The following is a 13,301-nucleotide window of genomic DNA, read 5'->3' on the forward strand; positions in this document are numbered from 1 at the left end:
AAAAAAAGGTTTGCTACTGTAGTTAATAAATTGTACATTTTATTTTTGTACTTTATTTAAGATATAAATTAATAAAAATAATGTTGTGGACTTAGAATAGTTCTGGGTAGAATTTAAATTTGGAATATTAAAAGGAGGATGTTGGCAGCAAATAACAACAAGTTGTCGTCTGCTTACACTTTGTTATCAGAGCCGGTGTTGGCTTTGTTTATAATGGCATTTGTTGGGGATTTCGACATTTTACATGATTTACCTATGGATCCAGAGACAGATGATGAAGCAAGCATTCCTCAAGTTGAAGGTAACGAAACATCCAAGTCTGGAAATGAAATTAGTTCATCATCCTCAACCATTGCGTCGTGTGCCCTCCCTCCTCCTGACCCCACCCCCGATACCCATGGCCATGTTTCATCTGATTTAGACGACGCCGATGACCTTATTCCATCCCATATTTACACTTCCGGTGTCTCAGATCTGATAAATTACATCCTGAGTAAAAGAAATGAAAATGCTGTTAAGAAAACTGAGGGGTACGTTAAAAGATTCAAAGACTGAATCCAAGCTCCTCCTAGGTCCGACCCCAGGGATGTTCTTCAGATTCTGCCATTTGAACTAGATACATACATTGGTGGGTTTTTGCTGTCCCTTCAGAAGAATGATGGTTCTAATTATGAGCCTGATACTCGTACCAGCTTTCACAGGGGTATTGACCGCTATCTGAGAGAAAATGGTTATAGTTTCAACATTTTAACCTCAGATTTATTTGCCACGAGTCGTCAGGTACTTTAGTCTCGGCGTAAAGAGTTGAAACAGAAAGGACTTGGGAATCGTTTCAATAAAGCCCAACCTGTCTCAGACAACGAAGAGGAAATGTTGTGGGAATGTGGTCAGCTGGGTCATGACAACCCACATGCTTTGCTAAACACCGTCTGTAACACTAAACTTTTGGGGTTCAGGGGGTGTGATGAGAATAGACAATTAAAATGGGGAGATATAGAATTGAAGCAGGATGAAACTGGATCAGAATACCTGGAATTTAATGAAAGGACAACAAAAACAAGAGGGGGAAACAGTACTCACATGAGATCGTTTAATCCGAAACAGTTTGGAAATCCTGAAAATAAATCGCGATGTCCGATCGAGGCCTACAAACTGTACGCAAAGCATCGACCTCAAGCGATGAATACACCCGAATCTCCATTTTACGTTGCTGTTAATAAAAAAACAGTGGTCAGATTTGACAGAAGTGGTTCAAAAATCAACCCGTCGGAAGAAACAAACTCGGTGTAATGATGAAAACGATGGCAAGTAATGCTGGTTTAACTGGTAAGAAAAACAAACCAATCCTTGAGAAAGACACTGTGTACAAAACTCCTACATTCAGGTGTTGCTCCTACGACAATTATGCAGTTATCTGGTCACAAAAACGTAAATAGCGTAAATAACTATGCCGTCGCCTCATTTAACCAACAGTGTGAAATGTGCGGAATTCTTCAATATGTGAGAAAGTCTGCTGTATCCTCCAGTGTAGCTTCCAGTGTAATTTCCACAGTATCACGCAGGCCTATGGTGATGACGGAAACACCACACAGGAAGAGTTTACCAGATGTCACCACGTGTAGTGCGAAAGACGTAAGCCTACAAAATCTTGCCAAGGGAATGTTTTCTGGTGCAAATATCAGTGGTGGAACTTTCAATATGTCATTCCAAATACCATCCCAGTCAAAAAATACATCTCATAACACTTCACTTCCTCGTAAGTACAAACGTATAGCTCAGCTACCGGACTCCGATTTTGACTGAAGTTTAGCCGTGGGAAATTTTGAGTGTGTGACCGATGTCGGTGACGTCACGATCAGACCATGATATCGCGAGTTGGGAGAATTTACTTTGTTATTGTGGTTTTTTATCTTATTTTACAAGTAATTGTTGTTAATCTTAACGAGAAATTATTGTCATATATAAAAATCAAAACCTGTATCTTACTTGTTGAGTTATAATTTCACTGACTAAATTAAAGAAAACGAGATAATTGCAAAATCTACTCTTTGTAGCGTTTTGTCTCTCCTCTCTCTGATATGCAAGGCAGTGGTTTGTACCGAAACTGGTTCAGACCGGTTTTTGAAAGACGAAGCGAACTGAAACATTTAGATTTTTGTTAATCATCTCAAAGTCAATAAAACGATCTACATCAAATAGGGAAGGTATGTCATAAAAGCAAGACCACACACTCATGAATATATTCGTCCGCGCAATAAACTCGTGCTTTCTGATTCGTTAGAAAAATACAAGTGTGTGGTCTTGCATATGTATATATACAATGTATTGTATAATTTATGCAATGCATTGCATAGTATACAATGTATTGCATAGTATATACGATGTATTGTATAGTATATACAATGTTTTATATAGTATATAAAATGTATTGTATAGTATATACGATGTATTGTATAGTATATACAATGTATTGTATAGTATATAGGATGTATTTTATAGTATATAAGATGTATTATATAGTGTACAGATGTATTATATTGTATATAGAATATATTGTATAGTATATACGAGGTTTGTATAGTATATACAATATATTGTATAGTATATAGAATGTATTGTATATTATATAGAATGTATTATATAGTATATAGAATGTATGGTATAGTATACACGATGTATTGTATACTATATACAATGTATTATATAGTATATACGAGGTATTGTATAGTATATACAACGTATTGTATAGTATATACGGTGTATTGTATAGTATATACAATGTATTGTGTAGTATATAGAATGTATTGTATAGTATATACGATGTATTGTATAGTATATAGAATGTATTGTATAGTATATACGATGTATTGTATAGTATATACAATGTATTGTATAGTATATACAATGTATTGTATAGTATATACGATGTATTACATAGTATATAGAATGTATTGTATAGTATATACGATGTATTGTATAGTATATACAATGTATTGTATAGTATATACGAGGTATTGTATAGTATATACAATGTATTGTATAGTATATACGAGGTATTGTATAGTATATACGAGGTATTGTATAGTATATACAATGTATTGTATAGTATATAGAATGTATTGTATAGTATATAGAATGTATTGTATAGTATATAGAATGTATTGTATAGTATATACGAGGTATTGTATAGTATATACGAGGTATTGTATAGTATAAACAATGTGTATAGTGTATAAAATATTGTGTTGTAGCGTGTTATAGATCTTGTCAATGACTGGATGGAAATGATGACAAATCAGGATTGCCTATCAGCATTGTATTTTTGCTCTTCCTAGATTGTCTAGGACTCGTATACTATATGACCTCACTAATAGTTGAATCTCTGGAAAGATGTGTCAGGAAGCTGCGCCCCTTCTAACACAGACGTCGGCCCATACAACAGTAGGCCCATACAGCAAGGCATCTAAACTGCAGCTGCACTGTCCTCTGTGATTTATTACTTGAAGGTGTCCAAGTGTTGACTGGTTATGAGCTTCGGAGACATCAAAATACTGGAGACCGGGGAGTTACGGGGATAGACCGAAAGTGGTCAGCTGATGCCAACATCAAAGAAGCTAAGAACATACTAAAGCGTCATGAAATTGTAGGGAACATCTGTAATTGAAGACAAGGAATGGGAGTCGATCATTTTCACCATTGAAGAACATCAGAAGGCAAGGAGAAAAGAGACAAAGTAGTAACTGGGGTTAGAGCAGTGGGGGAACAACCGCGCAACATTAGAGCAGTTGAATTAGAGCAGCAAATGTCATGGAATTGCTGAAACCTTCTAGAACGCACGGTCACATAGAACGACCTGTGATGTCCTGTCAGTGTATGATGCATTGCCATCTACAATCAATATGTATCAATGGAATCTTATGGAAATTCCAGCTTATACATTGTGTGACGGCAGAGGGATACCAGCACACATCATATCTGGCTTCAAAGTAGCTTGGGAGATACCGTTGGCGACACAATCTGGATCTAGCTACTTCAGGTGAAACCTCAGAGAAAGAGCGATGTAATTTAATACCTTTATATAATAACTTGTGATGTTTATAGGAGCAACAAAGACAACAAAGATGATGTCAGATGAAATAAGTGGCTGTCGTCAGATAAAGAAAGTGACTGTCATCAGATAAAGTAAGTGGCTGTCATCAGATAAAGTAAGTGGCTATCGTCATATAAAGTAAGTGGTTGTCGTCAGATAAAGTAAGTGGCTGTCATCAGATAAAGTAAGTGGCTATCGTCAGATAAAGTAAGTGGCTGTCATCAGATAAAGTAAGTGGCTATCGTCATATAAAGTAAGTGGTTGATGTCAGATCACGTAAGTGATTGTCGTCAGGTAAAGTATGTGGCTGTCATCGGATAAAGTGACTGTCGTCAGATAAAGAAAGTGACTGTCTTCAGATAGAGTAACTGGCTGTCTTCAGATAGAGTAAGAGACTGTCATCAGATAAAGTAAGTGACTATTGTCAGATAAAGTAAGTGGCTGTCATCAGATAAAGTAAGTGGCTATCGTCATATAAAGTAAGTGATTGTCGTCAGATAAATTAAGTGATTGTCATCAGATAGAGTAAGTGGCTGTCATCATATAGAGTAAGAGACTGTCGTCATATAAATTATGTGGCTGTTATCAGATAAAGTTAGTGATTGTCGTCAGATAAAGTAAGTGACTGTCGTCAGATAAAGTAAGTGGCTGTCATCAGAAAGAGTAAGTGGCTGTCATCAGATCAGATCAAGTAAGCTACAGTCATTAGATCAAGTTAGCTACAGTCATCAGATCAGGTAAGCTAAAGTCTTCAGATCAGGTAAGCTACAGTCATTAGATCAGGTAAGCTACAGTCATCAGATCAGGTAAGCTACAGTCATCAGATCAGGTAAGCTATATAGCTACAGTCATTAGATCAGGTAAGCTACAGTCATCAGATCAGGTAAGCTGCAGTCATCAGATCAGGTAAGCTATATAGCTACAGTCATTAGATCAGGTAAGCTACAGTCATCAGATCAGGTAAGCTACAGTCATCAGATCAAGTAAGCTAAAGTCATCAGATCAAGTTAGCTACAGTCATCAGATCAGGTAAGCTACAGTCATTAGATCAGGTAAGATAAAGTCATCAGATCAAGTAAGCTAAAGTCATCAGATCAGGTAAGCTACAGTCATCAGATCAGGTAAGCTACAGTCATCAGATCAGGTAAGCTACAGTCATCAGATCAGGTAAGCTACAGTCATCAGATCAGGTAAGCTACAGTCATCAGATCAGGTAAGCTACAGTCATCAGATTAGGTAAGCTACAGTCATCAGATCAGGTAAGCTACAGTCATCAGATCAGGTAAGCTACAGTCATTAGATCAGATAAGCTACAGTCATCAGATCAGGTAAGCTACAGTCATCAGATCAGGTAAGCTACAGTCATCAGATCAGGTAAGCTATATAGCTACAGTCATTAGATCAAGTAAGCTACAGTCATCAGATCAGGTAAGCTACAGTCATCAGATCAGGTAAGCTATATAGCTACAGTCATTAGATCAGGTAAGCTACAGTCATCAGATCAGGTAAGCTACAGTCATCAGATCAAGTAAGCTAAAGTCATCAGATCAAGTTAGCTACAGTCATCAGATCAGGTAAGCTACAGTCATTAGATCAGGTAAGCTAAAGTCATCAGATCAGGTAAGCTACAGTCATCAGATCAGGTAAGCTACAGTCATCAGATCAGGTAAGCTACAGTCATCAGATCAGGTAAGCTACAGTCATCAGATCAGGTAAGCTACAGTCATCAGATCAGGTAAGCTACAGTCATTAGATCAGGTAAGCTACAGTCATCAGATCAGGTAAGCTACAGTCATTAGATCAGATAAGCTACAGTCATCAGATTAGGTAAGCTACAGTCATCAGATCAGGTAAGCTACAGTCATCAGATCAGGTAAGCTACAGTCATTAGATCAGGTAAGATAAAGTCATCAGATCAGGTAAGCTAAAGTCATCAGATCAGGTAAGCTACAGTCATTAGATCAGGTAAGCTACAGTCATCAGATCAGGTAAGCTACAGTCATCAGATCAGGTAAGCTACAGTCATCAGATCAGGTAAGCTACAGTCATTAGATCAAGTTAGCTACAGTCATCAGATCAGGTAAGATACAGTCATCAGATCAGGTAAGCTAAAGTCATTAGATCAAGTAAGCTACAGTCATCAGATCAGGTAAGCTACAGTCATTAGATCAAGTTAGCTACAGTCATCAGATCAAGTAAGCTACAGTCATCAGATCAGGTAAGCTACAGTCATCAGATCAGGTAAGCTACAGTCATTAGATCAGGTAAGTTACAGTCATCAGATCAGTCATCAGATCAGGTAAGCTAAAGTCATCAGATCAGGTAAGCTAAAGTCATCAGATCAGGTAAGCTACAGTCATTAGATCAAGTTAGCTACAGTCATCAGATCAGGTAAGCTACAGTCATTGGATCAAGTTAGCTACAGTCATCAGATCAGGTAAGCTACAGTCATCAGATCAGGTAAGCTAAAGTCATTGGATCAAGTTAGCTACAGTCATCAGATCAAGTAAGCTACAGTCATCAGATCAGGTAAGCTATAGTCATTAGATCAGGTAAGCTACAGTCATCAGATCAGGTAAGCTACAGTCATCAGATCAGGTAAGCTACAGTCATCAGATCAGGTAAGCTAAAGTCATCAGATCAGGTAAGCTACAGTCATTAGATCAAGTTAGCTACAGTCATCAGATCAAGTAAGCTACAGTCATCAGATCAGGTAAGCTACAGTCATCAGATCAGGTAAGCTACAGTCATCAGATCAGGTAAGCTACAGTCAACAGATCAAGTAAGTTGCAGTCATCTGATAAAGTAAGCTGCAGACATCAGGTTATATTTACATTTGCACTGCAGTCCCACTATGTAACCTTACAAAGCGCAGTTGGTAGTGATATAGACTATGAACTTCAATCGCTTATCATGACGTCATTATCATTGTAACGTCACAATTGTCAATTGGCTGTTCCATCCTTGACGATAACGAATGATTAATTCACTATAGATGCAAAATTCTTTGTTATTTCAACAAAAAATTGTAGCCAAATGTAGCCAATATGAATGTCAACTGGACAGAGGCAAATCCAACATGAAGCGTCTCATGGAATTTGCCTCTGTCCAGTTGGCATTCCTTTTGGCTATCAGAATGCCAAGTGAAAGACGTTCAATGCTTAAATGAGCTGAAGTCACCAGATAAAGTAAGCAGCAGTCATTAGATAAGGGAAACTGCAGTCATCTGATAAAGTAAACTGCAGTCATCTGATAAAGTAAACTGCAGTCACCAGATAAGGTCAGCTGCAGTCCATCAGGTGAAGTAAGCTGCAGTCGATCAGATCATGTAATCTGCAGACACCAGATCAAGTAAGCTGCATCCATAAGGTCAAATAAGCTGCAGTCATCAGATAAAGTAAGCTGCAGTCATAAAGTCAAAATAAGCTGCAGTTACCGGATCATATAAGATGCATTCATCGGATCATGTAAGCTGCAGTTTTCAGGGCCCAACATTCCTTAAATTTAAGGAATGCCTTAACTTGAATTTCTCCATGGAAAAATATTACAGAATTTAAGGAAGGCCCCTTAACATATGATTTTTTTCGTTAACTTTTGTAATGTTTTTCTATGTTGACATTTAAGTTAAGGAATTCCTTAAAGTTAAGGAATGTTTATGAAACTGGGCCAAGATCAATTAGGCAACAGCCATTCGGTCAAGTAAGCTAGCTGCAGTCACGGGATCACGTAAGCTGCTGTCATCAGATCAAGTAAATTGCAGTCATCAGGCCAAGTAAATTGTAGTCATCAGATCAAGTAAACTGCAAACATTAGATCAAGAAAGCTACAGTTATCAGATAAAGTAAGCTGCAGTTATCAGATAAAGTAAGCTGCAGTTATCAGATAAAGTAAGCTGCAGTTATCAGATAAAGTAAGCTGCAGTTATCAGATAAAGTAAGCTGCAGTTATCAGATAAAGTAAGCTGCAGTTATCAGATAAAGTAAGCTGCAGTTATCAGATAAAGTAAGCTGCAGTTATCAGATAAAGTAAGCTGCAGTTATCAGATAAAGTAAGCTGCAGTTATCAGATAAAGTAAGCTGCAGTTATCAGATAAAGTAAGCTGCAGTTATCAGATAAATAAGCTACAGTTATCAGATAAAGTAAGCTGCAGTTATCAGATAAAGTAAGCTAGTATCAGTAAGTAGCTCAGTTATCAGATAAAGTAAGCACAGTATCAGTTAAGATAGTAAGCTGCAGTTATCAGATAAAGTAAGCTGCAGTTATCAGATAAAGTAAGCTACAGTTATCAGATAAAGTAAGCTGAAGTTATCAGATAAAGTAAGTAGCAACCACCAGCTATAGTTACATTCATCTAATACGGAAGTAACAATCACAAAATAAAGTAATTGGTGGTCGTCATAAGAAACATTTTCGTAACTGACACTAGTGGAATACCATAGATTAAAGGAGTAAACAACAACATTTTGGTTGTGTTTATTCTTTATTTACACGTGAAAAAGATCATAATTTAAGTGTGATAAGAATTACATGACTTTAACCAAGAAAATTTGTAATTTTGAATAATTATGTATATATACACACACATATCAATTTGACCTTCAATTAAACCAGGATAACTTGTTATACATGTATATGTTGATGATTTCATTACAAAACGTCAGAAAAACATGGGTAATACCAACCCAGACATTTTTACGATAGACTGTCATTCTATTTTTGGAACAAATGTGAAAGCTAGTCGAAAGCGAGGCCATAATGAACAACAAATTACTATGATATCACTGACATACCAATGCTACAAATACAATGTTGCTATGCTATTGAATTAGCTTCAGGGACGAAATGGTTTAATTGTTTATGGAAATACCCCAATTGACCCCTTTTGGACCTGCTATGTGGCCCTCGGTAGGCAGCCCAACCATTTGTACAATTCGGAGTCCCCCATACCATAAGGATACTACCATTCAAAGCCACATTCCAACCAGCGGTTATCGAGAAGTGGATTGTTGACAGATGGCTGATGGACGCCGGATACGATGGCATCACAAAAGGTGAACAAAAACAATTTTAGGAAAAATCAGAAGAAATTTTTTTTAAGTCTGCTTAGATACACACCCATACAGGTAGCTCTGAGTCATTTGAATGAAAAAATATATACTGTATAATAATAAACTGCACACAAATATATAATGTACAATTTCCTATGTAGCTAACATCATTGAAGATATGGAATGTTGTAGGGAAGTAAACAATACACAATACTCCACTCAGTATAAACACATGTATTCTTTGTAAGTCAATATCACCGTTCACTTCAACATGTATGTGTTTTACTGTTGTATTGTAGGAATGTTACCATTGGGCCACTACACCCTGACCAAAGGACACCCTCCCTGTCGATACCCACAGCATATATGCATTCTGGCTCCATATGAAGTAACTTGGGTACCACACCAGCTCCACTGAGAAGAAGTAGTTTAAAGTTCAAAGAATCCGCTATGATGAGGTTCCCCTGACTATCATAAACTACACCAATGGGACTAAATGAATGGCTTACTGTAAATGGTGACATAGGCTTAGTAGGGGCTTCACCTTTACAAATAAAAAGTTCCTGGAAGTCAGTATCCATAATAACTACGTGTTTGTTTCCGTCACCGCCTTCATCTTGAAGATTGGTATCAATCACTGCAACATTATTAGTAATAGGACACTCTGCGATCCTGTAAGGTGAACAGACTAGCGGTTTCTTACACCCTACTGTCTTTGAAGTGAGCACCATCTGACCTTGTGTGGTATATTTGGTGATGTGATTGGTCATGCCTATAATAATATGGTTGTCTGTTGTAACACATATAGATCTGGGTAAATCTTTAGTCTTGAATCTTTTCGATAATTGTCCTGATTCCAACTCCAGAATGTTGTTTTCGTTATCGCAAGCCCACAATCTGTGGGTTGTTGGAGAAAGACTAATGTCATTGATCCCGACTTTGTGTGTTATGTCCTGTATAATAGTGCCATTCCTACCCATGAGAGTTAATGTTTTACTGTAGTTACTGATCCAAGCCTGGTCATTTATGGTAGGGCATAGAGATCGTATGCGATATGGAAACTCCCACATCCCCAACTCCTTTGTCTCTGTCAATAGTTCAGTACCTGATGGTACTTCCTCTTCACTCTCTGTTGATAGATGTCTTGTAGAGGATCCTTCCTGGTTATCTGATGCTGTACAGGTATCTGACCTTTCCTGGTCAACAGGTGGACGACCGTGTGGTTCGAAAATAGCGTTCCTAAATGCCAGTTCTATATGACTCCGTGGATTCATGTTTGGACTGAAACTAGCAGTACCTAAGGTAGGTTTCGCAGGTAGATGTATTTGAGAATCTATTTCACATATGGTGTCATAAATTTCAATGTCAGAACCCTGCTGAAGTGTTGTCTTACACTGCTGCATTTGTTGTACAAGTTGTTTTTCGTAAGTCTCCAAGTCCTGCTTGTATTTTCCGATGAGCTCATCGTTGTCCTTTTTCATTTTTTGATAAAGAGATAGTGTTACTGCCGTACGATTGTCAAGTTCACGTTTCAATTTCTCGGTTTGCATTTTCACCTGAGTAGACAGTTTCTCAAATGTTTTGTCGTTATCGTTAAGGAGTACATCAGTAGAGGCGATATAATTCCTGATTTGAAGCAGCTCACATTCTTCTGTTCTGTCTATGAAGTTTCTAATATTACCTTTCCTCTGATCAGCAATTTCACTGATATCACAGAGTGAATGCCGTTTATGGATAGAGGAAACACATTTTGAGCACGCCAATTCCTGACATTCTTCACAATAAAATTCCAGTTGTTTCCCTTTATGGTGCAAACACGTTGTCTGACTTTTTACCCGAATAGGTACGTTCGCTGTCGCCATTACTACACGTTTAAAATATTTCTACAATGATAATTATAATAACGATACATCATAACTTGATATATGATTGTTAATGTATATTTCTCCGGTCTTAAAATAGTAAAATATCCAAACCAATTGCTTCTTTCTTGTTATAATGGCTCATTCCAGGTTTCATTCTACTATCAAGATCATATTTTCTGGACTCGCTTTAAATTGAAAATTGCAAACGTCTGAAATTTTGTTAGATGTGCTCGAACAGAATTAGTCGACCCTCCAAGTTTAGAATGATCCCTCACTGTATGTTGGTGTCAAAAGTTTTGTTAAATTGCCAATAAATTCCAATGTTAACATACACATCATTGGTGAAATCAGTCCTCTATAGATTAAAATCATCGTTAGCGGCTGAAGAAGTAGTCCCAGCATAGAGGTGAAGAATTTAATGGACGCCAGCTGATGATTCAAAGATGTTAGAGTTGCTTCCCCTGCCAAACACAAAGCAAATCATTAGTACCTATGCAGATATGAACAGATATTATATATAGAAAGAAATTATTATATGAGCTTCATGATAATATAACAATTTTAATACAAAATAACACATTAACCAGTGCAGTAAGTTGGATGACGACTAAGAAATATTGATAATGGTTTGATATAAACTACAATTATTTACAGGTAGAGTATTAGGTAGTGTAGTCCTTGTTAGCAGATACTGCAATAGAATGGTAAGGTATGTACTGCGTAGTATTTTTTATAAATAAACTACAATCAAACATGTGCCTTATAAAACAACTATCCCCTGGGTGTTAATGTTCAGGCACCTGCATATGGTGGTAAACCATATTTGGATCATTAGATAAGAATAAAATGCTCGTATTTTCTTTGATGAACAATTAACAACTACGGTAGTACACTAAGAAATCTTCAGCAAAAATTACTTTCTAGAATATTTGACTACTGTTGTCTTGAAAGTACCCGGTAGGTGAAGTTAATTAAAGTAAACAATGCAATTAAAAGTGCTTCATTCAGCATACTAGACATTTCACATATTGGAAAGTTGTTGAAAGACATTAATTATCAAACAAGACGCCCATGGGCCTTAACAGTCATCTGACTATTGGCCAAAACAACATACCCGGTAGTCACAGTATTCAGTAGTGGCAATGTTTGAAGACTTGGCTTAAAGGAATGTAAAGGTCATTCCCTTGAACAAATTTGGTAGCCCTTCATCCTTGTATGCTATAGGCCCCATAACAGGTCCCTAAGCCTCTTGGTTACTAAAGAAATTGTTTAAAGATTTTAGCCTATTTGACCCATTTGACCCTGAATGGGGGTCAAGGTCATTCATATGAACAAACCTTCTAAGACCCCTCGTGCCCATACATCTAGGACATAGAAAGTGATTTGCATAATTTGTATAACTTGTTTCCCAATCAATGTAATAAATATCATTATTATTATATAACGAACATTTAAAGAACGAGAGCCTGATTCGTTCATTCCGGCATACTTCTAGGCCTTTTCAGTTATTCGAAAAAGTTGTTTAGAGTTCCACAAATATTTATGAGTATGACCACTGTGTCCTTGAATGAAGATCAAGTTTAATTGATTGAACAGACTTTGTAGCCCCTCATCCTAGCATGCTACTAATTCAAGATCAGTTTCCAAGGCCTCTTAGCTATATATTGACAGAGAAAGCCATTTGAATGAAAAGTTTCAGGTGGTAGACAGCATCCAACAACGGACGAAGCATGGTGACTGTAGATCATCCTGAATCATCATATGACCTTAAAATCAATTATTCTTATATTTATGAGTAGTTTTATGTTTTTACGACATATCAACAATGTTGTTATACCTGATATATAAGTACTCAGGTGTTTGTTTTTTATGTACATACCTGGTAATGAGCTCCTCACAACATGTTCATAATGGCCATAGGGCTGACCAGCTCGTCCTTCACTTCATCAAGTCTTTACCAGAACCTCAAGTCTGTTGATTGAAATTTATCAAATTATAACGAGATTAAGCATTTAGACACCATGTCTACATTTAAATTAGTCAAGTACATATTCTATCATACATACTGCATGTCATCCTCAATACTCCAGGGGTTCCGATCACATACGATCTCTACATCCCTGGACTATCTCATAGTGAAACTGAAGGCAGCTCAGCTGAAAACATTTGACCAATCATAGGCCAGCAAAGATTTCATTTGAAGACTACAGAGAGAGCGACGCCTAACATCAAAGCCACACAGTCAACCACAGTGTACCGTTATAGGGCTCTTTTGATGTACATCAAATGACTAAATTA

General features: G+C 37.1%; 1 protein-coding gene and 1 pseudogene across 1 annotated transcript; one reads left to right on the forward strand and one right to left on the reverse strand.

The window, feature by feature from the left end:
* Positions 1-1,179: 1,179 nt before the first annotated feature.
* On the forward strand, positions 1,180-1,803 carry LOC138306232 (uncharacterized; annotated as a pseudogene).
* A 6,761-nt stretch (positions 1,804-8,564) lies between these two features.
* On the reverse strand, positions 8,565-12,980 carry LOC138306406 (uncharacterized). Its single transcript, XM_069246852.1, has 2 exons — positions 12,883-12,980; positions 8,565-11,464 (listed from the first exon to the last, which is right to left on the reverse strand). Exon 2 carries the CDS (start codon positions 10,998-11,000, stop codon positions 9,405-9,407), a length of 1,596 nt encoding a protein of 531 aa, XP_069102953.1. The 5' UTR covers positions 11,001-11,464; positions 12,883-12,980; the 3' UTR covers positions 8,565-9,404.
* Positions 12,981-13,301: the final 321 nt, after the last annotated feature.

Source organism: Argopecten irradians, chromosome 13 (genome assembly GCF_041381155.1).
Source record: "Argopecten irradians isolate NY chromosome 13, Ai_NY, whole genome shotgun sequence".
In the NCBI taxonomy this organism is placed as follows: domain Eukaryota; kingdom Metazoa; phylum Mollusca; class Bivalvia; order Pectinida; family Pectinidae; genus Argopecten; species Argopecten irradians.